The sequence below is a fragment of the Rana temporaria genome, chromosome 4, assembly GCF_905171775.1.
Source record: "Rana temporaria chromosome 4, aRanTem1.1, whole genome shotgun sequence".
NCBI classification, from domain to species: Eukaryota; Metazoa; Chordata; class Amphibia; order Anura; family Ranidae; genus Rana; species Rana temporaria.
The window spans coordinates 386,093,786-386,121,627 of NC_053492.1; the positions used below are offsets into that span (position 1 = coordinate 386,093,786).

Consider the following 27,842-nt stretch of genomic DNA (forward strand, 5'->3'; position numbering starts at 1 on the left):
AACCTGGTCTTCTGTCCACACGTTTACAAAATTCTACAAGTTGGACGTAAGAAGGAATACTGATACTGCCTTCGGGCAGGCAGTGCTGCAGGCTGCAGTTTGAGACCCTCGGATTCCGGGGGCTCCTCTTGTTCGAGTTAAATTTAAAATTTTTTATTTTTCTCAACTAAGTTGGATTTATTATGATTTGAGTATATCTCTAAATTAAATCCTTTTGTCTTGGAGATGTTCTCCCTCCCCTCATTGTAAGCATTGCTTTGGGACATCCCATATAGTAATGAATGCCGCTCTGTGTCCCGTGATGTACGATAAAGAAAAAGAGATTTTTAATACAGCTTACCTGTAAAATCTTTTTCTTGGAGTACATCACGGGACACAGAGCTCCCACCCCTCTTTTTTTGAGGACCATTTTGGGAGGCATACTGCTTGCTACAAAACTGAGGTACTCCTCCTGTGGGAGGGGGTTATATAGGGAGGGGCATTTCCTGTTTGAGATTGCCAGTGTCTACACCTGAAGGTACTCCATATAACCCATATAGTAATGAATGCCGCTCTGTGTCCCGTGATGTACTCCAAGAAAAAGATTTTACAGGTAAGCTGTATTAAAAATCTCTTTTTTTTTTAAGGGCTGACAGAATAACCTTGTAAAAATATATTTTTTTCCTTTCCTCCTTTCTCTCTTTCTTACAGCCGCTCCCATTCCCCGGCTTTAGGTGTGCAATCCTTTTCTGGCGTACAGAGGTTTAATTTCTCTAGTTACACCCCTTCTCCAAAGAGGTTAGGAATCTCCCATTCCCCTAACAGTACTTCAAGCGATTTCTTTATTCCAGAAACAGAACCCATTGTTCCCGAGCTCTGCCTTGACCACCTGTGGACAGAGACTAGTACAAGGTAAAGATGTGCAGAGAATCTTGTTGTCTCAATGGGTATCCAGATAATAAATGTATTTGTGTGTGTGTTTTTGCTCAATTTTAATAATGTCTTTGAATGTTTACAACTGCTCATTTCCCTAATTTTAATTATTTGTAAAATAAAATATCTTTATTTTAGAAATAAACTATAAATACAGTCTTTCTTGTGTTCTCAAAGTACTCTGGCATGCATATTAAGACACACTAGCAGTAACTGCTGGCTTGTGCATTGAGTTTTCCTAGAGCTGTATAATTTAGACACAGGGAGCAGGGAGTGTCTCTTCTCTGAGTCACTTAAGCCTGGTACACAAAGGCTGAAAATTGTCTGGGTTCAGCGGGAAATGGACAACTTTTGTTCTGTCACAGCGAGAGAGATCCCTGCATCACACGTCATTGTGTTGATGCAGGAATCTGTGAGGCTTTTTTTTTGGTCAACCAGCTGGTTGGACAAAAAAAAACAGTTTGTGTGTACCCAGCTTTAGCTGTCTGTACATGTTTATTGCAGAATGGAGTCTAGGGGATCAACTGCAGAATTGCAGTTAAAGTGCTTGTAAAGGCTAAAGGTTTTATACCTTATCTTAATGCATTCTCTGAAATAAAAAATAAAAAACCTTCCTTTGTCAGCTCCCCAGCTGCCCCTCCTGTAGAATTACCAGAGTTTAATTAGATCCAGTGCTGCCCCCAAAAGTAGCTGCACTGCTCTCTCCTTCCTCACTGGACTCGGGGCTGAGCCGCACTGTGTGTGTCAATGGACATGCTGCACATGAAGAGCCCAGAGCACCATTGGGGACCCGAGGAGAGGAGGATGGCGGCTCTGTGCAAAACCATGCTTGAATAATAAGGAAAATAAATAAGTATTTTACAATCCCTTTAAGATGCAGAAAACTTACAGTCAGCAGAGTTTAGAGCACCATCTTCTTACTAGTATACTAAAGACACAAACTTTTACATTCTTAGTCCAGAATGCAATAAAACAGATACATACCCTACATGTCACTAATTTTAGCAACAGTATAATCTTACAAAACCTCTATCTTTTTTTTTATTAAAAGCAATCCTAAAACTTCAGTTTAAAGGAGTTCTCTGACCTAAAACTTTTAACCCCCGCTGTGCCCGGGCTGTAAAAAAATAGAAAATAAACTGTCACTTACCTGCCTACGATCCCCCGTTGTTCCGATATCGCCGTCCCGTTCTCCGGTCCCGGGCCCCTTCCGCTTCCTGTGTGTTGGTGACTCATAGTGCGCTCAGCCTATCAGCGGCCTCAGCAATGTCCCGTCGCGGCCACTGATAGGCTGAGCGCACTATGAGTCACCGACACACAGGAAGCGGAAGAGACCGGGAACGGAGAACGGGACGGCGATATCGGAACAACGGGGGATCGTAGGCAGGTAAGTGAAAGTTTATTTTCTATTTTTTTACAGCCCGGGCACAGCGGGGGTTAAAAGTTTTAGGTCAGAGAACTCCTTTAAGTGCTTTTGCCTAGGCTGAGAAGATGTCATCAGCATTACTTAAGCCTTCGCTCCCCAGTGATCAGACTGCAACATTTTAATTTTGGAGTACGGTTAAAGACCACACTGGAGAGAAAAACAAATGCATGCATTGTCAGGGGGAGTACTGCATTCTGTGTCAGAATTAAAAAATACCTGCAAGTGTTACCCTGCACATTACATAGCATGTGTGCATGCAGTATAAAAGTATATATCTCATGTTGGGTCATGCCAAACATAGTCAAGGTGGATCTCAAACTCTACCTTGTTTATCACATTTGATGGAAGAATTGTCTCAAGTTGCAATGGCAATCTCTTTGTAGTATGGAAAAATCTACTTCCTACTTTGCAGCATGCTCTGTCTAGGGCACATTTGCTCTAAAAAAACATTGATGAATGAAGCCAAAGGACTCTTTTTATTCTCTCGTTTTCTCATTCACAGGGAAAAGAACGCGCAAGCCACTAAAGTATTTATTACTACTGACCTGTGTGGACAGAAGTTTCTGTGTTTTCTTCTAGAATCCCAGCACCAACTGCGGTAAGCATTCTTTAGGCAATCTAGAGAGCTTGATTGTCAAAAGAGAAGTAAGGGCCAAAGCTTTTTAGTTCTACTCCTCCTCTGGGTCACTTACTTTTGCACTCTGGTAAAGCAAGACTGAGCCAACAGCAGGCTAAAGCCCACTGTCCATTGACATCATAGAGCCACTCCAGGCTCTGGAAGGATCCCGACCATATTGTCGAGATTTACCCAGCTGTTTAATTGACAGCTGGCTCCAGCTGTCAGCAGCCCCCTCTGGAGCCTGGCACTAGAGTGACAGAGAGGAGAGCAGTGACTGACCATCACTGCACTCTGCTTAGAGAAGACCAAGAACTGAGTGATCAGGGGTCATGTTATCACTCAGTTCTCAGGCTTTAAGCCTCGTACACATGATCGGATTTTCCGACAAATGTGTGATGGCAGGGTTTTGTCGGAAAATCCAACCGTTTGTATGCTTTGTTGGATTTTCCAACAACGAGTGTTGGATAGCATGCTTTCAAATTTTCTGACAACAATTGTGTGCCGATCATGTGTACACAAATCCGTCGGAGAAAAAAATCCAAAGTACAAACACGCATGCTCAGTAGCAATGCTAACCATAGCACAAAATTAGCAGAAGTTGCCCAAAGGGTAGCGCTAATGTAGTTTCGTATTTGTTGGCTGAGAAAGTTTTTGCCATCTGTATGCATACCAAGTTCATGGCCAACACCCTTCGCACAAAATTCCATGGATTTGTTCGATGGAAATCCGATCGTGTGTACTAGGCCTTAGACCCAACATGGAAAAGCTGCAACATTATATGATGCTGTAGGATAGGGGTGAGAGCATTTATGTTTGTTTTTTATAACCCTAAACTTCTGCTTTGAAGTTTAAATTTAAAAGAGAAGTATCAGTAATTTTTTTTTTTTTAACACAGCTGATCACTCGGTTCCTGGTGCCCTGTGAGCAGAGAGCTGGTGACGGTCAGTGGAGCACTGGGTTGTGGAGGGGGTGGGAGCAGTTGGCTCTCGGCTCGCTGAGCCAGGTGTCGGTCCAGGCTTCTGGGTGGATCCCGACCATATCATTGCGATATTTCCGCAGCCTAGACCAGCTCTGTGACATCAGACGACAGCGGGCTTCAGCCTGCTGTCTGCTGAAAATGGGTTGCAGGAGTGCAGAAGAAACGGGAGAATTACCGCCAAACTAGCTTTTTCTTTTTTTTTTCTAGGTTGATCCCATAAAGGCAGTCTGATAAATCCTGGGATCAACACTTATTTTTCAATGCTACTGTAGCTACAACACCATTTACTGCAGAAGACTCTCACATTTTGCTACAGTAAGAAATCAAGGGCCAGGTCCACAAAAGGGATGCGACGGCGTATCTGCTGATACGCCGTCGTATCCCTGTTTCTATCTATGCAACTGATCCACAGAATCAGTTACGAATAGATAGGCAGAAGATCCGACAGGTGTAATAGTTTTACACTGTCGGATCTTAGGATGCAGTACCGCGGCCGCCGCTGGGGGCATTTCTCATCGTAATCCAGCGTCGGGTATGCAAATTAGCACTTACGGAGATCCACAAAGCTTTTTCCCTTCGTTAAGTCGCCGTAAGTGTTAGTTTGCCGTCGCAAAATTAGGGCTGCTTTTACAAAGTGTAAACTTAGTACACCATGTAAAAGTATACGCTTCTTTCCCGCGTCGCTGTAAATTCTTTTTTTTTTTTTTTTCCCGCCGCATCTCTTTTTTACACGCCGCGATTCACAAAACTCGGCGCAACGTAACGCAAAGCATTTTTGGGAAAATAGCATCGGGGCATGCGCAGTACGTCAGGCGCGGGAGCGCACCTAATTCAAATGGGACTCGCCCCATTTGAATTGGCCCGCCTTGTGCCGGACGGATTTAGGATACACCGCCGCAAATTTCAAGGTAAGTGCTTTGTGGATCGGACACTTTGCCCGAAAATTTGCGGCGGTGTAACCTAAATAGGTTACGTTCCGCTGCGCCGCCTGGCTGTGGATCTGGCCCCATGTCCATAATACAGAAGTTAAACTTCTTTGATTCCAGGTGTAACTGATGCCTTTTCTGGCATCTTTACAGCATGATGCTAAAGTGTAAAAACGGTATAATGTGTTAAAACTCTCAGGGGGCTCATCTAATGCCATACAGACAACATTATAAAAGCCACAATGTGGGCAATTCAGGTAGATGTGTTACATACCCTTTACAGTTTTTGCTGATTTTATATTTTAGTTTGCCTCTTTTATAATCATTGCTGGAGAGATGAGTTTTTAGATAAATATTGAAACAATGAATCACCTACAATATTTATTTTCTTCTCAGTATGGTAAAGTTTGAAGAAAGCAATGATAAATCACAGCTGATCTTTGGCTCAGTTACTAATATCTTTGCAAAGGATGCCGCGCCAGTGCAGGTAATTTCAGCTGCTTTTCTGCTAATTAAGAAATTTTTAGGTCATCTGTCATTAATTTCTGTTTTTTTTTTTTTTTTTAGAGCATTGACACCATGGCAATACTTGAGAACAATGGTAACTTGGTTTTATACACAGGGGTGGTTAGGGTAAGTCTTCATAATCCAAATTAAAAATACAATTCTAATCAGTCATGGGTCTTTATGCCTCATGTTTAGAAATTACATTGAAATGTATACTGACATTCATCATTTTATACTGCAGGTTGGAAAGATTTTCATCCAGGGACTGGCTGCCCCATCACTTTCCATGTCTAATCCAATGCCTCGTCCAAGCACCCCACTGGAGAGTGTTAGCACCCCTACGAAGCCACTGAACAAGCATTTGGTCCCTATGGATGAAATGGTATTATGCTTCTATTTAAAGACTCATGTAATGTGTATTGTTTGAGCGATACCAAGTTGGTTTCCTGTCTGTGTTATTTTTTTCCATCTCATAGTGAAAGTTTAGTCAAAACTGTTCATCACAAAACTATATCTGTATTGCCTGCACTAGTATTGACCCTATTGTGGGAACCAAACTAACTTAAACTGGTTATAAACCTCAGAAATTAAATATGAACAAAGCATGTCCTTCTGTAGAGTGTACTTGTCTCAATACAGGGGGATGGACTACTGGGTCTTTTTCTGCCATCAGGTTTCTATGTTTTTATTTTGTCTGTTGCTTCATTCCTCTGCAATCAGCATGAATTACTTCTGACAAGGTTTCCTAACACCAAGAGAAATATGGTGACAAGTAGGGACCTCCAGCTGATTGACACCTTCACGCTGTTTTTTTTTTTTTTTTCTTTTACATTCAGCGGGGAACCCCGCTGACAGCTGATGAGTCATCAGTTGTTAAGGGCGCAGCGGCTGTTTTCCCATCCCCTCCTAGGCACCCAGCTATATACAGTGTTATAAACAGAAAATAAACGCATCAAAAAACGCATTACAAATGCAACACTTGAGTAGTCCTTATTGCGAATGCTTTCGCGGCTAAAAATGTTTCCTCTGTCGGAAGCAAAGCATTGTGGGAACATTTGGGGATCTGGCAATAGCCTGGAACACCATGGCCTGTGTTTGGAGGTCCCTAGATTGTGGAAAGGACTTTAGTTTGATGTCTTACTATTTGGAAAGCAACAAAAGTTTCTTATTGTATTGTCATTTGCAATTCAGTGAGCTACTCGAAATTAAATCTTTTAACTAAGTTATTAAAAGGTCATTTGTAAGGCCGAGAAAGCTTACAGGAATTGTACAGGGAGATGGACTTGTGAAGCAAATTTTGCTTCATTTACAAGTTCACATCCAGCAATTTTTAAAAATGACCATAAACCGGGAATTTAATGGTATTTTTATCTGTTGCAACTGTATAGGTCAGGGATATGCAATTAGTGGACCTCCAGCTGTTGCCAAACTACAAGTCCCATCATGCCTCTGCCTCTGGGTGTCATGCTTGATGCTGTCGCTATGCCTCATGGGACTTGTAGTTTGGCAACAGCTGGAGGTCCGCTAATTGCATATCCCTGGTATAGGTGTTAAAACTTCTTCCACAACCAGCGTGTGATTTCCATTGTTTGCTGGATGGCAGATGTAGTAGTATTTATGGCAATAGATGTCCATTCTTAAAATTATGGTTTTATTGCCAGCAATTTTGGTAATTCAAAACATCAAAAATCCGAATCATGAATATATTTATATGTGTGTGTTGGCTGGTTTCTGAAATATGTACATTTCACATATAAGCCATCTGTGGCCTTTGTTTTTGTTACACAACTTTATTCATTCTCTTTTTCTTTTTCTCAGGCAGGGTTGCTTTCTCCAGTCCCTGAGCTGCGGGATTCTTCCAGGCTCCATGAGTCTAATTATTTGGATGACTGCACTTTTCATCAATTTGGAATGTACATTAATTCTGTTAGAGACTCTGTACATAACAGACTAACACTGGTAAGTTGTTCAAGATACTTCAGGCTTCCATTAATTGCTGTGAATGTCCAGAGACGAGCTGTGCATTGATTTTTAGTTTAGCCAAAGAAACTGTCCTCACGCACACACTGGATGTTTTAATAGCTGCACCTAGGGGCGTCTGGTGGTTTCTTTTCCTGCCTCTAAACTCCCCTGCGTGTTAGCCTATGTGTCCATGCACACGGCGTTTGGAGGCAGGGAAAAAAAACACTGCCAGTGCGTCCAGAAGCAGCAGAGTTTGGCAGAAAAAAAGAAAAACGCTTGACATTGCTAAACGCTCCTAAATGCTAGGTGCTTTTAGCAGTTTTGCATTCATTTTAATGGCCAGAATAAAAAATGGAAAGTACAAGCGTCAAGCATTTTTTCTGCAAACACGCTAATGGCTCCTAGCAGGGGGGGGTCAGGACACTATCTACTTTACAGATAGAGAAAGGAGCTGTGTGTTAGTGGGAGTCCTGACACTTTTGCTCGCCCCCTCCCCCCTCAAGAGGCTTTCTCCACATTACTGTGTGGAGTTACAGACAGAAGAACAGGAAGTGAGGATTCCTCAGAAGAAATAAGGACATTTAAAAGCAAAATCGAAGGATTAGGTAAGTGAAGGAGGACTGCACTAAGGTAAAGGAAGCTATTTAGGGAAAACATTTTTTTTACCTTTACAACCCCTTTAAGTATATTTAAAGACAAATGTGTTTTTTTTTTTTTAAGTTTTGGATTGGGTTATAGTTAAACACCACCCCTGTTTCTTTTATTTTCTGTGGGGTCTTCCTTTGAGGAGAATTGCCTTTTACTTTTCCTGCCTCTTTCATAGACAAGGCAGAGAGTAGGTAGAAATCTCTACAAAATAAGGAAAATATCCTATTAATAGTTGTCAACAGTACACGTGTCCCTATTGAAAGATTTCCCTTCTATTCCTGTTCGAGTGACAGCTTGATTTTCCCTTAAAGTAATTTTTTTATATTTTTTTTAAATAACAAACATGTTATACTTGCCTCCTCTGTGCAGTGGTTTTACACAGAGCAGTCCAGATCATCCTCTTCTTGGGTCCCTCTTCGCTGCTTCTATCCCCTCCCTCCTGTTGAGTGCCCATACACACAGAGCCGAGCTGCAGCTCTGTGTGTTCTTTCAGACACAGAGCTGTGTCTCGGCCCCGCCCTGCCCCCGTGCCGCGGCTGTGTCTCAGCCAATCAGGAGGGAGAGTCCCAGATGGCTGAGTGATTTGTGGACATCGCTGGATAGAGAGGGCGCTCAGGTGAGTATTAGGGGGGCTGCTACACACAAAAGTCTTTATCTTAATGCATAAAAACCTTTGCCTTTATAACCCCCTTTCATTTCAGAATACATGGAGACAATGAATCTGTCCAACACGTTCAATACAGCAATTGAAACTAGTTCTAACTATTCCCTTACTATTAAAAAAAAATATGGCTTTAGATTTACTTTAAGCCTGTTTTTTTTTTTTTTTTTTTTTTTTGAGAATTTATGCAGTTTTTATGTAGATATTGAGTTGGACAGTGCTTACCCTTTTCAAGTATGTGCATTTCTTATCTCTCGACACCCGTGACATGCATTTCTGGGTGCCAGGCAAGTGTGTTTTTTATTTTGTTTTTTACATTTAGTCCTGCTGTGGGAAGGCAGCAAGGTGTAGATCAGGTGGTCAGCTCTCTTCTAAAAGTCATCTGAGAGGCTAACTAGCCGCTGGATCCATTTTACAAGCAGCAGGAGGTGACTCCCCAAACCCCTCCCCCTGGCTGACAGTGGAGTGAGTCAGAGACAAGCCGTGCTGTGTGCACATGTTGGCGGGGACATGGAGGGCCATGGCTGGGGGGCGGCTCAGCCTGTCTGTGCTGGCGCTGTTGCTTATGAGAGTGGCGGCAGTTGGGTTTGTGTAATAACATGGGGCTCTGTGGAGAGGAGAGTAGAGCCATTAGTACTCTGGCTACGGGAGGGTTTGAGTTGGCTGTGGCCTTTCCAGCCAGAGATGTGACCATGAAGGATGATGAGGCCTTGGCTGAGCCCAGAGGAAAGCAAAGAGAGAGGCAGAGCCACATGAGGGGGCCGCGGGAGCTGGACTGCCCTGGAAGGAGGAGGCCTCTCATCTGTATATGGTCACAGCCCAGGAACTTCTCCAACCTGTCATCCCCAGCCCTGTACTCCAGGAGGAGAGACCCTCAGCTCTGCCATCTATACAGCACAGGGGCTCCTCTACCTCTGGTATAAATGACCTGGAGGACTCCATGATGACAGTCTCTCTTAAGCGTGCCACTGGCACCACGAAGGCCACACATATAGTAAGAAGTCACAGCACAAGAGCTTCTCTCTGTCTGCCATTTCTATCCTTGGACTCCTCCATTCCTATTCCTGCACTCCTCCATTCTTCAGTTCTTAGCCCTGGATTCCTCCATCCTTATCCCCAGGCTCTTCCATCCTTCAAAGGGTTGTAAAGGTTTTTTTTTTTTAAATAGGCTCCTTTAAGCTAGTGCATTGTTGGCTCACCTACCTTTCCTTTGATTTCCCTTCTAAATGTTTTTTTTCTTTGTCTGAATTTCTCACTTCCTGTTCCTCCTCAGTAAGCTTGCCCCCATCATCCGAGCCGTTCTTGCTGTGGGTTAGTCAGCGTGCTCGCCCACTCCCTTGGGACTACATCCCTGCGGGGAGACGCTGTGAACGTTCTTTTTTTTTTTTTTTTTTTTTTTTTTTTTTTTTAGGGACTACATTTTTGCAGGAGTCTTGCCACATCCCAATAGGAAACTACATGCTACAAGAAACACAGGCTAAGCTCTCATACTTCAGATAGTGTTTAGGCGTGCTGTTATGTCTACCCTTACTGCTTAATAGGGATGTGTATGGGGAGGCAGGATGAGCTGGGCACACTGCAGGAAGTGCTGACGCTTTACAGGTCAGAAGGGCCCAGCATTTGTCTGAGGTAGAAGGTACTGATCTTTACTGCAGGTATATGCAGACACCTACTAGGTGGCTACAATTTGTATACTTAAATGTAATCCTTTATTTTTATGACACACTCTACTAAACAATGTTTTAAATATAAATATGAATGCACTGTCTGTCAATTTTTCATTCTAGGAAATGACAAATGGATCTATGGTTCGGATTACAATTCCAGAAATTGCTACCTCTGCATTAGGTAAGTTTTAAAGTAATTAAGCAAAAGGTATACCCTAAGTACTATAAAGTATATTAATTTTTATTTTTATTTTTTATTTATTTATTTTCCTTTACAGGGTTAGATAGATTTAGAATGTGAATGAGAGTAGGTTTATTGTTGGGTTTTGGCAAAGCTTACACTTTGACAATCATTGCATTCCCCATATCCTTCAAGCTTAGCAATAGGCTGAGACAGGAGCTTGTACATCGTAAGGACCCAACACCCAAACAAAAGCAAAGTAACTTGGTATATGCAGTGAAGTGCAGTGATGAACACCTGTACATTAAGGGGAGAAAACGACGTCTCCACAAACTGGCACACCATTCACCTTGAAGGGATTCTAAAGTAAAAAATATATATATATATATATGTATAAAAAATAACAAACATGATATACATTTCCCCTCTGTGCAGTGGAATTGCACATGGCGGTCCCAAGACCTCTTTTTCTTGGGCCCCGCCTGTGCTCCTGGCTCCTCCTTTTCAGCGAGTGCTCCCATAGGAAGCCTTTTTCTATAGGAGTGAGTGTGAGTTGGGGCCGAGCCAGACTGTATGTGTCAAAAAATGGGCATTATTTTTTATTTATTTTTTCTTGCTGTATCACTTTGTGCTTATTCATGGAGTCTAATTATGTTGTTTTGTTTCACTTTTTTTGCAGTTAAAAAATGTCTGCAATCAATAAAATACATTCTGCCAAAAGAAATAGCTGTTCAAATGCTCATTAAGTGGTATAACTGCCACAATGCACCCGGAGGACCAAGTAATCATTCAGAGTGGAATCTCTTTGTTACTTGCCTTATGAATATGATGGGTTACAACACTGATAAACTGGCCTGGACTCATAATGTAAGCATATGCTCTACAAATCTTATTGATTATCATGTAAGGAGATAAAGGCATAAAGACCTAATACCATGCTGCATTGATTTCATTGTTGTTTTTATTTGTTTCTCCTAAATGTATATATACCTTGAAATTGGATATTGTAATCACTGTTCACTATTAATCACAACAGGGGACTGGAGGACCTCAGGTATGTGGAACGACTATATACATTAAAGTTATTCTCACTGGAAAAGAGACACTAAAGAGGATATATGATTGCAATATACAAATATCTTAATGGCGATCCAAACATAGGGAAAATATTGTTCGGTCACTTAAAACAGAACCGTTCACTAAAGTTGTACGAGAAGCTGCTTAATCATAAACTGCATAGGGGATTCTTTACTGTTAGAGTAGAAGGGATATTGAACCACAATTGGTGGTTTCAGTGGAGAGTGTCGTTTAGTTTAAAAAGCTCTTAGATGGGCATCTTGGCAAAAGCAATCTACGAGAAGTGGTAGAGACATAAATCCATACACACTCATACACCCACACAGGTTGAGCTGGATGGATCGCTGTCTTTTTTCAACTTTACCAACTATAAAACTATGTTGTAATTGTTATTGTTTTACATAAAGGGTATACCTCGGCGCCATAACGTGAACGTTAAAGCTTCATGAAACAACAATTGTAACAGGCATCTGTAGTTGGGTACATAAGAAAAGTGATGCAGTTACAGTTTTACATTTATTAAGTTCCATCATCACTAACAAGTGCTTAGTGGGTCTGTCTGCAGGATACAGTAAACATATGGTAGCATTTGAAAAAAAGGCAGTTTGTGCATGTGCAGAATGTAACAGCAAAGTGCTCATACTTGCACAGTAGTGTATTTTTCTTCTAGAATCTAGATGGTTTTGAAGCAAAACTTTAGACACAAGGGACCTGTGTCAAACAGTTCCATGTGAGGAAATGCTTAAAGACTGTTGCAAAAAATCATTTAAATGGACCTTGTACTGAGAAAATATGTAGGCTGCCATGGTTTAAAAATTCTACTTGCTTGACTGTTTTTCTGATGCAAAGGCTTCAGTGCTTTCTGGGTCATGAACTTTTTATTTTTTTATTTTTTTTTTAACCACTTCAGACTTCACCAGAACTAGAGACTTGCTCATGGTTTGTTTACTTCAATCGTCTCTGCAACAGTTTAGCATCATTTGTGGTTTTCTAATTGTCTGCGCTGTGAAATAAAGAAATGGGGAGGGGGAAAGGGAGGGGTGAGTGGACAAAGATCCGTGGACCTGTGGAGTGGTAAGGTGTACAGACACAAATGGAAGTGACCTACAACCAAAAGTTAAATAAGTGCAGTCTTGCCTGGACTGTATTGCAGTGAACACAGAAAAAATCTTCCAGTGTAAATGATTAATATACTGAAACTCAAAAAAATCATGAATTGGAGGTGAAAGTAAAAAACAAAAATAAACGAAACTGAAATCCTAAAAAAGTTCAAAACAGAGTGCAGTCCAAAATTCCAAACAGGTTCAAGGTGGAAGTAGGTGAATAAATGGTTGAATGTGAAAGGTTCCAGACTCAGGTAAGTGAAGGTATGTAGCCAGGTGAAATCCACACACCGTGCACCCCTCACCAATAGTGAATCTTGACAGCTTACCTCCCTGCTGACATTCAGAGCCAAATGGATTATCACTATACCAGCTTCCTATTTAGTGGGTATCTTCTTATCAGATCTCAGTAGTTGATCATACATGTAAAGATAATGGTAAAAATATTGTAGCCTTATCCTCCTGTTGGACAGGGAGGGAAATATTGCGCAAGAGAGTGGTCAGATATCCACTTACACAACTTACAGAGTGTGTAGGGAGCGTGTGCCTATCTCCACGAGCGCCGAGCTCGTATCCTTGTCTTCTTCCTGCTACCAATTTCTCCCCTTGACATCCATGGAGCCTTCCGCTCGTAGCGAGGTGTGAGAGGTAGGGGTGGAAGAAGAGAAGGGGGCACATCGCATAAAACCGTACAGCAAATAAAATTTAATAGGTCATAAAAACAATCGGTAAAAGACTCACATGGGGCAGTCTAATGGCGGTCACGTAGCCACGAGCACCGCGCTCGTCCACCGTCCGTCAGGTACTGCTCCCGGTAAATGCTCTGTTGTCCCGACGCGTGTTCGTCACATCACGTGACTTCATCAGGGGATCCCGCGTGACTTCATCAGGGGATCCCCTGATGAAGTCACGTGATGTGACGAACACGCGTCGGGACAACAGAGCATTTACCGGGAGCAGTACCTGACGGACGGTGGACGAGCGCGGTGCTCGTGGCTACGTGACCGCCATTAGACTGCCCCATGTGAGTCTTTTACCGATTGTTTTTTTTTATGACCTATTAAATTTTATTTGCTGTACGGTTTTATGCGATGTGCCCCCTTCTCTTCTTCCACCCCTACCTCTCACACCTCGCTACGAGCGGACGGCTCCATGGATGTTAAGGGGAGAAATTGGTAGCAGGAAGAAGACAAGGATACGAGCTCGGCGCTCGTGGAGATAGGCACACGCTCCCTACACACTCTGTAAGTTGTGTAAGTGGATATCTGACCACTCTCTTGCGCAATATTTCCCTCCCTGTCCAACAGGAGGATAAGGCTACAATATTTTTACCATTATCTTTACATGTATGATCAACTACTGAGATCTGATAAGAAGATACCCACTAAATAGGAAGCTGGTATAGTGATAATCCATTTGGCTCTGAATGTCAGCAGGGAGGTAAGCTGTCAAGATTCACTATTGGTGAGGGGTGCACGGTGTGTGGATTTCACCTGGCTACATACCTTCACTTACCTGAGTCTGGAACCTTTCACATTCAACCATTTATTCACCTACTTCCACCTTGAACCTGTTTGGAATTTTGGACTGCACTCTGTTTTGAACTTTTTTAGGATTTCAGTTTCGTTTATTTTTATTTTTTACTTTCACCTCCAATTCATGATTTTTTTGAGTTTCAGTATATTAATCATTTACACTGGAAGATTTTTTCTGTGTTCACTGCAATACAGTCCAGGCAAGACTGCACTTATTTAACTTTTGGTTGTAGGTCACTTCCATTTGTGTCTGTACACCTTACCACTCCACAGGTCCACGGATCTTTGTCCACTCACCCCTCCCTTTCCCCCTCCCCATTTCTTTATTTCACAGCGCAGACAATTTCACATATTTTTTGCATCACTATTCCTTGTCTTGAGAGGACAAAATCCTTTTTGTTTGCTGCAGTATTCACGTTCATTCACCCCCCTGCCCCCTTTTCCCGGCCCACTCCCTTCCACATATATCCCATACAGCGCAGGAGCTCCACCTAGTTCACATATTTGTGGTTTTCTGATTTTTATTTTCCATTTTATTTTATGTATTTTTCTTTTCTTTTCTTTTCTTTTATCTTTTTTTTTCAAGATTAAAAATCACATAACCTTTGTTGATCCAGCCCAGGCCAGCTAAAGATGCATCCTTTTGATCAATTGTTTAGGAAGTCTTCACGATAAATCCCCCCTCCCTTCCCTCCCCCCCCCCTCATCTCGTGACTCCTTATCTTCTTCCTTTGGCAGATTTGATCTTACTTACTACTTAACCTCTTATCTCGTTACTCTCAGATTTTCTACATAACTCCATGTTTTCTTGAAATCGTTCCAGTTTTTCCATTTGTCCTTAAAGCCTATTTTTTCCTCTTCTACCCAATATTTCAGCTCCTCTATTTTGTATGTTTCCTCTGCCGAATCTATCCATTCCCATATTTGTGGGCTTTCTACCTCCTTCCATATTTTGGGGATCATCCTTTTGGCGGCATTTAATAAGTGGGGGGTCAGTGAATTTTTTATAATCTTTTATTGCCTCTTCTCCTCCATGGAAGAGGACTACCCATGGGTCTTCCTCTATCTCCCTCCTAGTAATGTCTTTAATCAAAGACAACATTTTTCTCCAGTATTTTTTTATCTTTGGGCAGTCCCACCACAGGTGGGCCATTGTCCCCCTTGTTAAACACCCTCGCCAACAGTCTGCCCCTCTCTGAATTTCCTTATTTTGTCGGGAGTGGCATACCATCCAGTGACACACTTGTAGTTAATCTCAGCGGTCCTTGTATCTATGGCCGAAGAATGGGTCAAATTAAAAATTCTTTCAATTGTAGTTTTCTCCCTTGGTGCTCCCAACTCCCTTTTCCATTTTTGGATGAATGGGGGCGTCTCCAACTCGTCCACCCTGAGCAGCAATTTATACATTTTTGAGATAGTCCCCTTTGAGCTCTCTGCTGTGCATAGCTGTTCTAGTGGGGTTAGCTCCTCCCCTAATCTCAGAGGTTGGGGTAAATGCTTAACAAAATGGCTAAGCTGGTGAATACCGCCACTCATCCAATATCATTAAATCTTCCTCTGGGTCATGAACTTCTGATTGTACTAGTTGCATGTCAGTGATATTAAAATTATTAAGGTAAGAGACAGCCAGGCAACTAGTGATTTTAGAATGTCAGCAATGGCAGGTCCTGTATTCTATATTTTTGTATGGGGGTACAGGAAGTCCAACCAGCAATAGCCAAATAAAAAGACTGTCACACAACTTAAAGGATACGTTCACGTTTTGTAACATGTTACACCCATATTCAGGATGTACCATGTTACCAAGATACCGGCCCCCCGATTCCCCAATTCGGGCAGCTAGCGGGGGATCTTCTCTGCCTGGCTGCGTCAATAATTCACTGTGTTCTGTGAATGAATAGACAACTATCAACAGCCTTTGCAGTTGTCGGGCGGTAGTTCTCAATGAATGACCATGGCTCTGTTGAGAGCTCTGGTAGTTCATTGATTCTTCCTGTCAGTGTAAAACTGCCTGCCGGTACGTGGTACAGGCCAACAGCTTTCATTGACAGTCTGCAGGAGACCTGCAATGGCATCAGCAATCTGCTGATTATGGGTGCAATGCTTTCCAGACTCTTTAAAAAAAAAAAAAAAATGTGCATTTACAATAAAAATTACCTTTTCTTTTAGTTACCTACTTTTTTTACCTTTCTTTATCGTTACATCACGGGACACAGAGCGGCATTCATTACTATATGGGTTATATGGAGTACCTTCAGGTGATGGACACTGGCAATCTCAAACAGGAAATGCCCCTCCCTATATAACCCCCTCCCATAGGAGGAGTACCTCAGTTTTTACGCCAGTGTCTTAGGTGTTGGTCATGGTTTAGCTTGCCTCCACATCCTTGGGATTAGGTGAGCTAACCGGTTCTGTCCAAAGGCCTCAGCGCTAAAGTGGTCAGTAACCGGACCCCAAACCCTTGGGGTATAGCCCATAATGCTTTTCTTTTTAGAGAGCTGGACCCTGGGCCCAGAACTTAGAAACCTTTGGGTGCCTAATGTTTCTGTTGCCAGAGTGCTATATGGGCCCAGGACAGTGGATCCTTCATAGGAACCCAGGGCCTGAAGGTCTAGACATCCCCACGGAGATGGGGGAAGATTGGGCCTCTTGCTTGGCAAAGTCCTGCGGCATGGAGCAGGTAAGTGAGGGGAAAACTTGCGGAACTTGGTTCTTAGCAGGTTTTTTCTGGGGGGTCACAGGGGACATGCCTAAAGTTATGCGCTGCATCTGGCAAACTAGTCACATATCTTAATGATAGGATGGCTCTATGTGTATTTTTTCCCCATAAGAAGTGACCTCCCTTGTAGTGTTGGAAAAGCATTTGAGTGGGGCCTGTGTAATATAAAGTGTATGTGTGTGTCAGAGAGCTATGCTTACCTGCAAGCCTCCAGGCGATGCTCCATCAGTCTTCCTCCTCAGAGCCTGCAAAGCAGGCAAAACGCTGACCTCCTCGTGGTTCCAGCTGGAGCAGAGAGGCTCCCTTCCCCCAACCCCCCCCCCTATCGGCGGGCGGGCGCGCGCGTTCACGTGTTATAGGCGCAATTCGCGCCGTTTAGCTGAGGGGGGAAGGGCGGGTCAGTGGTTTAAGGAAGGGGCGGCCCTTCCTTTTTCGTTCCAAACAGCATTCGATACATTGGAACTGGGGAGGAAAGAGCACGGGGCGCCGAGGACACACAGTGGCCAAAAAGAATATTGCAGTCTTCAGAAGACTGTTTTCAAGCCTAGAAATAGGCTGTTTCTTTCCATCTCATAGTTTTTCTTGCAATACTACTCAGGGGGACAGAATGATTTTTCTTTCCTGGATTTGAAACAAAAAACAAAAAAAACAAAAAAAAGATTGAAAAAAAAAAAAAAAAAAAAGTCATCTAGGGGAGAGGAAGCATTTTTTATCCCCCAAACAGGTGTTTGGGCAATTAACTTTTATAGTTCCAAGTACCAATAGGTAGCAGGTGTACCTCGGTATTGTACCATGGCATCCGGGTCAGAGGGTACAAGAGGTGGGGATTCCCCCAGAGAGTCTGAGGTCTCGGACAAAGCTATGCCGCTGCTTTCCCCACAGGGAGCCTTGGGGCCATCGGGATCTGGGGCTGGAGCTGGCGCGGGTCAGTCCAACCCTAAGATGGTCACGGACGAGGTATTACTCACCTCTTTAAGAGAGATGGAGAAAAGAATGGGAAAAATGATAGCCACAGCTATGCGGGGCAGTAAACGGATTAGATCTCCGTCGCCCGAGCGTGGACCCTCAGAAGAGGAGGTCCTTTCCTCAGGGGAATTGGACGATCTCTTGGACAAGGACCAAGTAGGTTCAGGGATCGAAGATCCGGATACAGAGGAGTCTGGAGCAGTCTCCCAAGGGGAGGGCTGGTGGATTCAAGCCTTAACGAACTTGGTCCATAATGCATTCAACTTGCCAGTACCAGATCTCCAGGTATCGACGGTTTCAGCTTTGGGCTCACTGAGGGCGCCTCAAAGCAATGCAGTGTTTCCGATCCACCCTCTATTAGAGGGAGTTTTGTTCCAAGATTGGAACAAGCCAGATAGAATCTTCTTACCACCTAAAAGATTCTCTGCCCTATATCCTATGGAAGATACATTTTCCAAGAAATGGGCTACTCCTGCAGTGGACGCAGCCATCTCATGTGTTAACAAGTCGTTAACATGCCCTGTAGAAAACATACAGGTATTCAAGGATCCAGTTGATAAACGCTTGGAAGCACTACTTAAGAACTCCTTCACTACGGCAGGGGCAGTAGTACAGCCAGCTGTGGCTGCGATTGGGGTTGCTCAAGCATTATCGGATCAAATTAAGCAGATGCTTAAACTTATTCCTGCCCAGCAGGCAGAAGAATTTTCGGATGTCCCTAGGGCCATATGTTTTACAGTAGACGCAATTAAGGATTCTATCCAGCAAGCGTCACGTTTATCGTTATCCCTTATCCATATGAGAAGACTCTTATGGTTAAAGAGCTGGGAGGCCGAGCCCCCATGCAAGAAGCTCCTGGTAGGGTTTCCCTTCTATGGAGGACGACTCTTCGGAGAGGACCTAGATAAATACATTCAGACCATTTCAAACGGCAAAAGTACTCTCTTGCCAACTAAGAAGAAGTTTCAGGGGCCTGCGTTTAAACGACAGTACTCCCCTGGGCAGGGGCCCTCTAATGCCAAACAGTATCGACTGCCTCCTGCGAAAGCAAACTTCGGCTTCAACAGCAAGTCTCAAGGACAGGCTGCTAGAGGCAGAAAGCAGTGGTTTCGCAAACCAGCAAAACCAGCCCCCAAGCCCTTATGAAGGGGCGCCCCCACCCACGAAGGTGGGGGGAAGGCTGCGACTCTTTTCAGAGGTTTGGGAAGCCAGCATTCCCGACGAGTGGGTACGGTCTTCCGTGGCCACGGGCTACAAATTAGATTTCCTAAAGTTTCCTCCTCCTCATTTCCAGGAGTCGAGGATTCCAAACGATCCGGAGAAAGGAGCCGCATTAATGTCGGCATTAAATCATCTACTTTCCCAGGAAGTAATAGTAGAGGTACCAGTCCTGGAACAGGGGCTAGGTTTCTACTCCAACCTATTCATCATCCTGAAGTCCAATGGAGATGTCAGGCCAATTTTGGACCTAAAGATGGTAAATGCATACCTAAAGATCCGCTCATTTCGGATGGAATCCGTGCGGTCAGCAGCTGCCACACTCCAAAAGGACGACTTCATGGCGTCCATAGACATAAAGGATGCCTACCTTCATGTTCCAATTTATCAGCCACATCAAAAATATCTACGCTTCATGGTGGCTTCGCGTCACTTCAAATTCGTGGCGCTTCCCTTCGGGTTGGCTACGGCCCCCCGGGTGTTCACGAAGGTCCTAGCTCCAATCCTAGCCAAACTAAGGATCCAAGGGGTCACGATCCTAGCATACCTGGACGACCTCCTAGTCATAGATCACTCGTCTCCCGGCTTGGAGCGAGCAGTGGCCCTCACGGTCCAATACCTCGAAGTTCGGCTGGGTCCTAAATCGAGAAAAGTCAGCTTTCCTGCCCACAAGGCAGTTGGAATATCTCGGCATGAGATTAGACACAGAACAACAAAGAGTGTTTCTACCTCTGAGGAAGGTCAAAGCCATCAAGGAATTAATCCTACTGGTTCTAAGCAAAAAGGAACCGACTATTCGCCTATGTATGAGGTTACTAGGCAAGATGGTGGCCACATTCGAGGCGGTACCATACGCCCAGAGTCACACTCGCATCCTGCAGGCAGCCATCCTGTCAGCATGGAGCAGAAGGCCACAGGCCTTGGATATCCCGTTGCCGCTCTCATCAAGAGTCCGACAAAGTCTGTGTTGGTGGTTAGACCCTCAGAACCTACTGAAGGGGAGAGCAATTTTGGATGGTTGCACTCGCCAAGGTACTTGGGCAAAGCTAGAGGAGCAGTTGCCCATCAACATCTTGGAGCTCAGAGCTGCTCGACTAGCCCTCAGGGCTTGGACGTCAAAATTGCAGGGGTTCCCGGTGAGAATTCAATCAGACAATGCCACGGCCGTGGCATACATAAATCACCAAGGGGGAACCAGGAGTCAAGCCGCTCAGAGAGAGGTGAGCTTGATTCTCCTATGGGCAGAGGCTCATGTGCCCTGCATATCGGCAATATTCATTCCCGGAGTGGACAACTTTCAGGCGGACTTCTTAAGCCGCCAGACTCTATGGCCGGGGGAATGGTCTCTGCATCCACAAATCTTTCAAGCACTCTGCCAAAAATGGGGAGTGCCGGACGTGGATGTCATGGCATCAAGACTCAACAGGAAGCTAGACAGGTTCATGTCCCGCTCAAGGGATCCGATGGCCTGCGGAACCGATGCGCTGGTTTGCCCTTGGCATCAGTTCAAACTTCTTTATGCGTTTCCCCCGCTTCAGTTACTACCCCGCCTGCTGCGCAGGATCAGGGTGGAGCACATACCAGTCATCCTGGTAGCTCCAGCATGTGCCAGAAGGGCATGGTACTCACTAATCTTAAGGATGGTAGTGGGAGACCCTTGGACTCTTCCTCTACGGCCAGACCTGCTATCGCAAGGTCCGATCCTCCACCCTGCCTTACGGCATCTAAATTTGACGGCCTGGAAGCTGAATCCCTGATTCTCAGGGGTAGAGGTCTGTCTCAGAAAGTAATCTCTACCCTAATCAGAGCCAGGAAACCGGTCTCTAGGGTGATTTATCACAGGGTCTGGAAGGCCTATGTAGGCTGGTGTGAGTCCAAGCTATGGCTTCCTCGCAAATTCACCATTGATAGAGTTTTAAGTTTTCTCCAGCTAGGAGTGGATAAAGGATTGGCATTAAGCACAATCAAAGGACAGATTTCTGCTCTGTCAGTGTGGTTTCAGCGGCCGCTGGCCACCCACTCGCTGGTTAAGACCTTCCTTCAAGGGATCTTACGTATTAAACCTCCAGTTAAATCCCCGCTTTGCCCGTGGGATTTAAACCTTGTTCTGTCAAGTTTACAGAAACAACCGTTTGAGCCGTTGGCTGAAATTCCTTTGGTTTTACTGACAAGGAAGTTAGTATTTTTGGTCGCCATAGTTTCCGCAAGAAGAGTATCGGAACTGGCGGCCTTATCCTGTAAGGAACCATATCTTATTTTTCATAAGGACAGGGTCGTTCTCCGCCCTCATCCTTCCTTCCTACCGAAGGTTATATCCAGTTTTCATTTGAACCAGGATTTGGTATTACCATCCTTCTTCCCTAAACCTACTTCCAGAAAGGAAGGGTTGCTGCATACCTTGGATATCGTCAGGGCCATGAAGGCCTATCTTAAAGCTACAAAGAAGATCCGGAAAACAGATGTGCTGTTCATATTACCGGATGGGCCCAAGAAGGGGCAGGCAGCTGCAAAGTCCACCATTTCTAGGTGGATTAAGCAATTAATCACTCAGGCCTACGGCTTGAAAGGGTTGCCTCCTCCAGTATCATTAAAGGCTCATTCTACTAGGGCCATGGGCGCCTCCTGGGCAGCACACCACCAGATCTCTATGGCTCAAGTTTGCAAGGCGGCAACCTGGTCTTCTGTCCACACGTTTACAAAATTCTACCAGTTGGACGTAAGAAGGAATTCTGATACAGCCTTTGGGCAGGCAGTGCTGCAGGCTGCAGTTTGAGACCCTCGGATTCCGGGGGCTCCTCTTTTTTGAGTTAAATTTAAAATTTAAGATTATTTTTCTCAACTAAGTTGGATTTATTATGATTTGAGTATTTCTCTAAATTAAATCCTTTTGTCTTGGAGATGTTCTCCCTCCCCTCATTGTAAGCATTGCTTTGGGACATCCCATATAGTAATGAATGCCGCTCTGTGTCCCGTGATGTAACGATAAAGAAAAAGAGATTTTTAATACAGCTTACCTGTAAAATCTTTTTCTTGGAGTACATCACGGGACACAGAGCTCCCACCCCTCTTTTGAGGACCATTTTGGGAGGCATACTGCTTGCTACAAAACTGAGGTACTCCTCCTATGGGAGGGGGTTATATAGGGAGGGGCATTTCCTGTTTGAGATTGCCAGTGTCCATCACCTGAAGGTACTCCATATAACCCATATAGTAATGAATGCCGCTCTGTGTCCCGTGATGTACTCCAAGAAAAAGATTTTACAGGTAAGCTGTATTAAAAATCTCTTTTTTGTGTACCTTCCCGAACAAGTTCTCTCTGAAAAAGCAACCCCCCCTTCCCTACATTTAACTTTACTTCCCCTTAAATAGTAGGTAGCAGGTTCAAAAAGTTACTGCTTGCCTTTAGATTTTGACATTGCTTTTAATCATCAGTGGCTTAGTGTAAAGCTGGGGGAAGTATGCATTACAGGCAGTTGTAAGTGCTCTTCATGGCACACAAAGATTTTTACAATTGGAAAATATTTAAGTGTGTAGACTCCAATGTGTACTGTTAACAGTAAGATTGGTGGGAGCATAAGTGTCACCACAATGTTTGACATCTATGGGCCACATGTGGCGTATGATCTGTTCTTGCTTCTATATGCTCTTTAGCCATTGTAGGTAGAATCCAACTAACCTGCCAATAAAACACAAAAGTATGTAAATTTAACCACATAGAGTTGATGTAGAGCATTGTTCTTGGTTACAAATAACTCCATTGAGGTTATTTTATTATGCAGTGATAATTACAAAGGATTGATCCTCAAAGCTATTTCTATATTTTTTCAATAGCTTGATTTCGAAGGCTCGCTGTCTCCTGTGATTGCTCCTAAGAAGGCCCGACCATCGGAAACTGGTTCTGATGAGGTACTAAAGTGTCATATCTTCCGGGTGAACGCCATCATTTGTGCTTTTATAATTGGTTTAGTTCTTTTTTAGAGCTCTTTAAATGTTTGAAGGCATACTTAAAACATATAATTGGTATTTTGTGTGTTTTCATTAGGATTGGGAATATCTGCTACATTCAGACTACCATCGAATTGTTGAGCTGCATGTTTTGGCCAAATCTCTGCAGTTGGACCCTCTAGATGTCCCGATATCTAAAGATGAAGGCTCACAGGTTTTAAATTTGGACTCAACAGCACTTCTCTTCAGCCACATTCCAGCCATTTTCTATGTCCTCCATCTGACTTATGAGGAACTCAAACTCAACACATTAATGAGAGAGGCCATATGTTCTTTGGTGATACTGCTCCTGCAGTTGGCAAGGTACTTGGCATTACATCTTTTACTCTGATCTACAGTAGGTATAGAAAATAATCACACCCCCCCCCCTTTTAAAATCACATGTTGTTGCTTTAGAACTTGAATTAAAGTTAGACACAGTTTTTGTTTTATACAGGTGTATTTACTCAGTGCAACTTATTACATCCAAGTAAAAGCTAGAACACAAACATGTTAGAAAAAAAGTTGGAAAAAAGATCACCCCCCCTCAAAATGACTTGTAAATTCAATCAGGTGTAACTACTCACCTTCTCAATGGCACACAAAGCCATTTGACTTTCATCTGTGATCAACTGTGGTCATTTTGATTAGCTTAGCATGAAAAGAGTTTCCTGGAGCATTTCAGTCCCTGGAAGTACAAATGAAGCAAAAAAACAACTATGGGTGGCAAGGCAGTGTCAAAAAATTTCCAGGATAAATTTGTGGACAGGTACAAGTCAGGAGACGGATGCAAAAAATAATAAAGGGCTTTATCAATGCCTATAAGCACAGTGATGTATATTATTAAGAAGTGAAAGGTATTTGGTTCAACACAGACCCTCCCTGGATCATGACGTTACTCCAAACTGGATGAAAGAGCCAGGAGGAAACTGGTCAGAGAGGCTACCAAGAGGCCTACAGCAACTTTGAAGTAGTTGCAGGAATTTATGATAGATTGGTCATTGTGTGCATGTGACAATATGACAAATTCTCTTGTATGGGAGGGTTGCAAAAAAAAAAGCAACTCCTCTAGAAAGGCCACATGCATTCACCACTGAGCTTTGCCAAAATACATCTTGAAGATTCTGAGGCCACATGGAAAAAGATGTTATGGTCAGATGAGACTAAAATGTAACAATATTTCTGGTGGAAATCCAATACAGCTCACCATCCAAATAACACCATTGCTACAGTAAAGCATGGAGATGGTAATATCCTGTTATGGGGGTGTTTTTCTGCAGCAGGGACTGGCACACTTGTCAGGATAGAAAGAAAAATGAATGGGACAAAATACCGTCAAATTCTTGAGGAAAATCTGCTGCTTTCTGCCAGAAAGTTGTCAATGGTAAGAAGGTTTATTTTTCAACATGATAGTGACCCAAACGCACAGAAAAATGACCACACAGTGGCTGAGGGACAACAATGTAATTGTCCTTGCATGGCCTAGTCAGAGCCCAGACTTAATCTTCATTGAAAATCTGTGGAATGACGTGAAGACTGCAGTCCACAAACGGTCACCATCAAATTTAACTGAACTTAAGCAGTTCTGCAAAGAGTGGGAAAATATTGCAATGTTGGTAGAGACATATCGCAACAGACTAAAGGCTACTAAAGGTGATCCTTTTTCCAACTCGGTGATTCTGTTTTTGAATTGTTTAAAAATAAAAATATGACATGTTGGTGTTATATGTATCACTTGGATGTTATACGTTGCACTGTGTAAATACCAGGTGGATAAAACAAAAACTGTCCATTTTAGGCTGCAAAGCAACAAAATGTGATTATTATATTATTATTATGCATGATTTATATAGCGCCAACAGTTTACGCAGGGCTTTACAATGTATATGGGGGGACAGCACAATTACAGTACAGTTCAATACAGAAGGTACAAGAGAGCCCTGCTTGTAGAGCTTACATTCTAAAGGGGGGGGGGGAGTTGGTGGTTGGCGTCAAAGAATGATTTGATGGGGGTGACTCTGGGACAGTTGTTAGGTGGGTGTGGGATAGGCTTCCCTGAATAAATTAGTTTTTAGGGATCTCCTGAAGGTGGACAGGTAAGTGGGTGAACGGACATACTGGGGCAGGGAGTTCAGAGGATGGGAGGCGCTCTGGAGAAGTCCTGAAGGCATGCATGGGAGGAGGTAACAAGGGAGCTAGAGAGCAGGAGGTCCTGGGAGGAGTGGAGGGGACGATTTGGGGGTTATCTGCAGATGAGGATGGTGATGTAGATGGGGGCGATGTTGTGAATGGCCTTGTATGTTATGGTTAGTATTTTGAATTTTACACGGTGGGGTAGGGGAAGCCATTGAAGGGATTGGCAGAGAGGAGCAGCAGTCACGGATCGGTTAGTGAGGTGTATTAGTCTAGCAGCAGAATTCATAATCGACTGAAGGGGGATAGCCTGCGTAAGGTTAGGCCATAAGGAGAGGGTTGCAGTAGTCAAGGCAGGAAATAATCAAGGAGTGAATAAGTTGCTTTGTGCTGTCATTGGTCAGGAAGGGTTGAATTCTGGAGATGTTGGGATTATTTTAAAGGGGTGATTTTTTTTTTTTTTTTTTTTTCATATTTACTCTTTTATTTTCCTTTTTCTTTTATAACAAGGTCACAAGAGTTTATCATACAATCAAATACTACCATACAATACATTATTCTAGACATAATGTCTCTTCGAAAAACAAACAGACACTGACCCATAAACATAGTTATAACCAATTCAGTCTTCACTCTATTCTTGAGTAGACCGTTACCGATTTTGACCTACTTTGTCTGCTACCCTAGTTCAAATGTATGGACTTCAAGCACATCCTCCCATCTGTTCCCTTGTCATCAGTATACCCTACCTATCTAACCCCTTAGATTTTTTTTTTTCTATACCCACTGTACTTTTCCCTTTCCTGAGTCTGTTTAGAATCATTGCCTTTATGCTTTATGCTAATAAAACAAATGTCAAATTGACAGACATTGTTAGAAATGCAAAGTCTGGGGACAAATTGTGAACAAAAATGTAACTTGTATGCTTATCATATTTAGCTAAAGCATAATCATCAGGGAAAAAAAGCTATATACAGATTTTATACAGTAAATAGTTAATATTATTCAACTCATTGGTATCTATAGAAAAGCTGTGCAATACCAGAGTCCTTGTCTGAAGCTGATTGTGCTCAGAAGGACTAATTGGTAGAAAAGAGTGTTGAATATAGCTGTTTTTGAGTGTTTTGTACTGCTTAATCAAACACACTTGTATGGCCTGCTGTCCTTCTCATGCCGTCCTTCTCATTCTGGATGTTTTTAGGGATTTGAATCTACACTCTTACATGGATTTTTACTTCAGAGATTTTCCAGCCTTCATCAGGAACTCTAACCAGAATTGTCATGTAGAGCCAAGTAAGTTCTGCACGACACTCTCTCATTTGTCATAGAGAATATGCTGCTCATTTACTATGCCAAATATACAGTATGTGCCAGTCTATGAAGACTGAGGGAAAATAACATGTCTATATTGCTTTAGGCTCCAATCTATTGTCTGCTTTAATTTTGTTATCTATCTAGTATGTAGCAAAGGGTACAAAAATCATTTCAAATCATTTACAAAACATTCCATTACAGTTCATAGTGGGCAAAAGAATTTGCAAATCAGGTTGTCTATATGCATTTTGATCTGCCCGAGCATATTCATGGTTTGTCTTATCTGCGGACAATAAGAGAAATCTCAATTTGATATAGTGTTTTTTTTGTGAATTTCTTGATTTTCCACAGATATATTTGCTTTGTTCAGGAAAATCAAACCATTCAACGTGCAGATTCTTCTAATTTAGCCATCACTGATTATAATGTAGTAAAATTAAAGTAATTTTTGTTAACATGTTGCTTTGTTACCATCAAAAATAGAATTCTAATATTTCAGACATCTGAAATTTAAAGCTGGGAGCCAATTACGTTATTTCAAGCTGTGTGAAACAAAATTAATAAGGTACTATGTAAGAGCTCTGACAGAAACCAAACCTTTTTGATTGGCATTTCTAATTGGCAAATTTAGGAGATATTCTGGTTCGAGAAGCAGTCACAGGGAGTCATAAAAAACATTTTCCTAGAGCTTTTAGAACTTCACAGAGTGTGAGCAGGCTTTATATAATCTTATCCTAGGTCTCCTCTCTCCTCTTTGAGTTTCTGTTCTGTCTATAGGCTGCAATATCTTTCTTCAGTCCCACCCCCCCCCCCCCCATCCATGTTAAACATTGTATCGTTATCATGGATCAGCAAGGATAGCAGGATATGAGTTCAGGGACTGACAGATGTAGAGAGCAATATAAACATTCTTAAATGTTCGTCTAAAATGGGCATGAAATACAAATTTGACTTAAAGTGGTACTAAAGGTTCATTTAGAGAAAAATAACAAACATGTCATACTTACCTCCACTGTGAAGTTCGTTTTGCACAGAGTGGCCCAGATAGTCCTCTTCTGGGGTCCTACGGCAGCTCTCTCGGCTCCTCCCCGCAATACCTAACCCCCTCTGGGAAGCTCTCTCCCGAGGGGGGTTACCTTGCGCGCGCGCTCCATAGATGGTGAGTGTATGACTCCGTCCCGCCCCCCGGCAGCCACGTCATTGGATTTGATTGACACCTGCACTTCTATCAATCTATATAATCAACACGAGACTCTGTGGAGAAGAGGACGCCCAGGACGTGCCTAGCAGGTGAACTGGCTCAGG

General features: G+C 43.1%; 1 protein-coding gene across 2 annotated transcripts in view; it reads left to right on the forward strand.

The window, feature by feature from the left end:
- The window catches only part of ANAPC1 (anaphase promoting complex subunit 1), a 146,610-nt gene that overhangs the window by 30,308 nt on the left and 88,460 nt on the right, over window positions 1-27,842 (forward strand). Inside the window, exons 10-21 of one of the 2 annotated variants that reach the window (XM_040351087.1) lie at window positions 691-891; window positions 2,841-2,936; window positions 5,259-5,349; window positions 5,430-5,495; window positions 5,611-5,751; window positions 7,188-7,328; window positions 10,428-10,488; window positions 11,168-11,355; window positions 11,525-11,542; window positions 22,938-23,012; window positions 23,149-23,414; window positions 26,425-26,516. In XM_040351087.1, the coding sequence (XP_040207021.1) occupies window positions 691-891; window positions 2,841-2,936; window positions 5,259-5,349; window positions 5,430-5,495; window positions 5,611-5,751; window positions 7,188-7,328; window positions 10,428-10,488; window positions 11,168-11,355; window positions 11,525-11,542; window positions 22,938-23,012; window positions 23,149-23,414; window positions 26,425-26,516 (1,436 nt within the window). The remainder of the gene's footprint in view (window positions 1-690; window positions 892-2,840; window positions 2,937-5,258; window positions 5,350-5,429; window positions 5,496-5,610; window positions 5,752-7,187; window positions 7,329-10,427; window positions 10,489-11,167; window positions 11,356-11,524; window positions 11,543-22,937; window positions 23,013-23,148; window positions 23,415-26,424; window positions 26,517-27,842) is intronic. The other variant, XM_040351088.1, reaches the window with a different exon arrangement.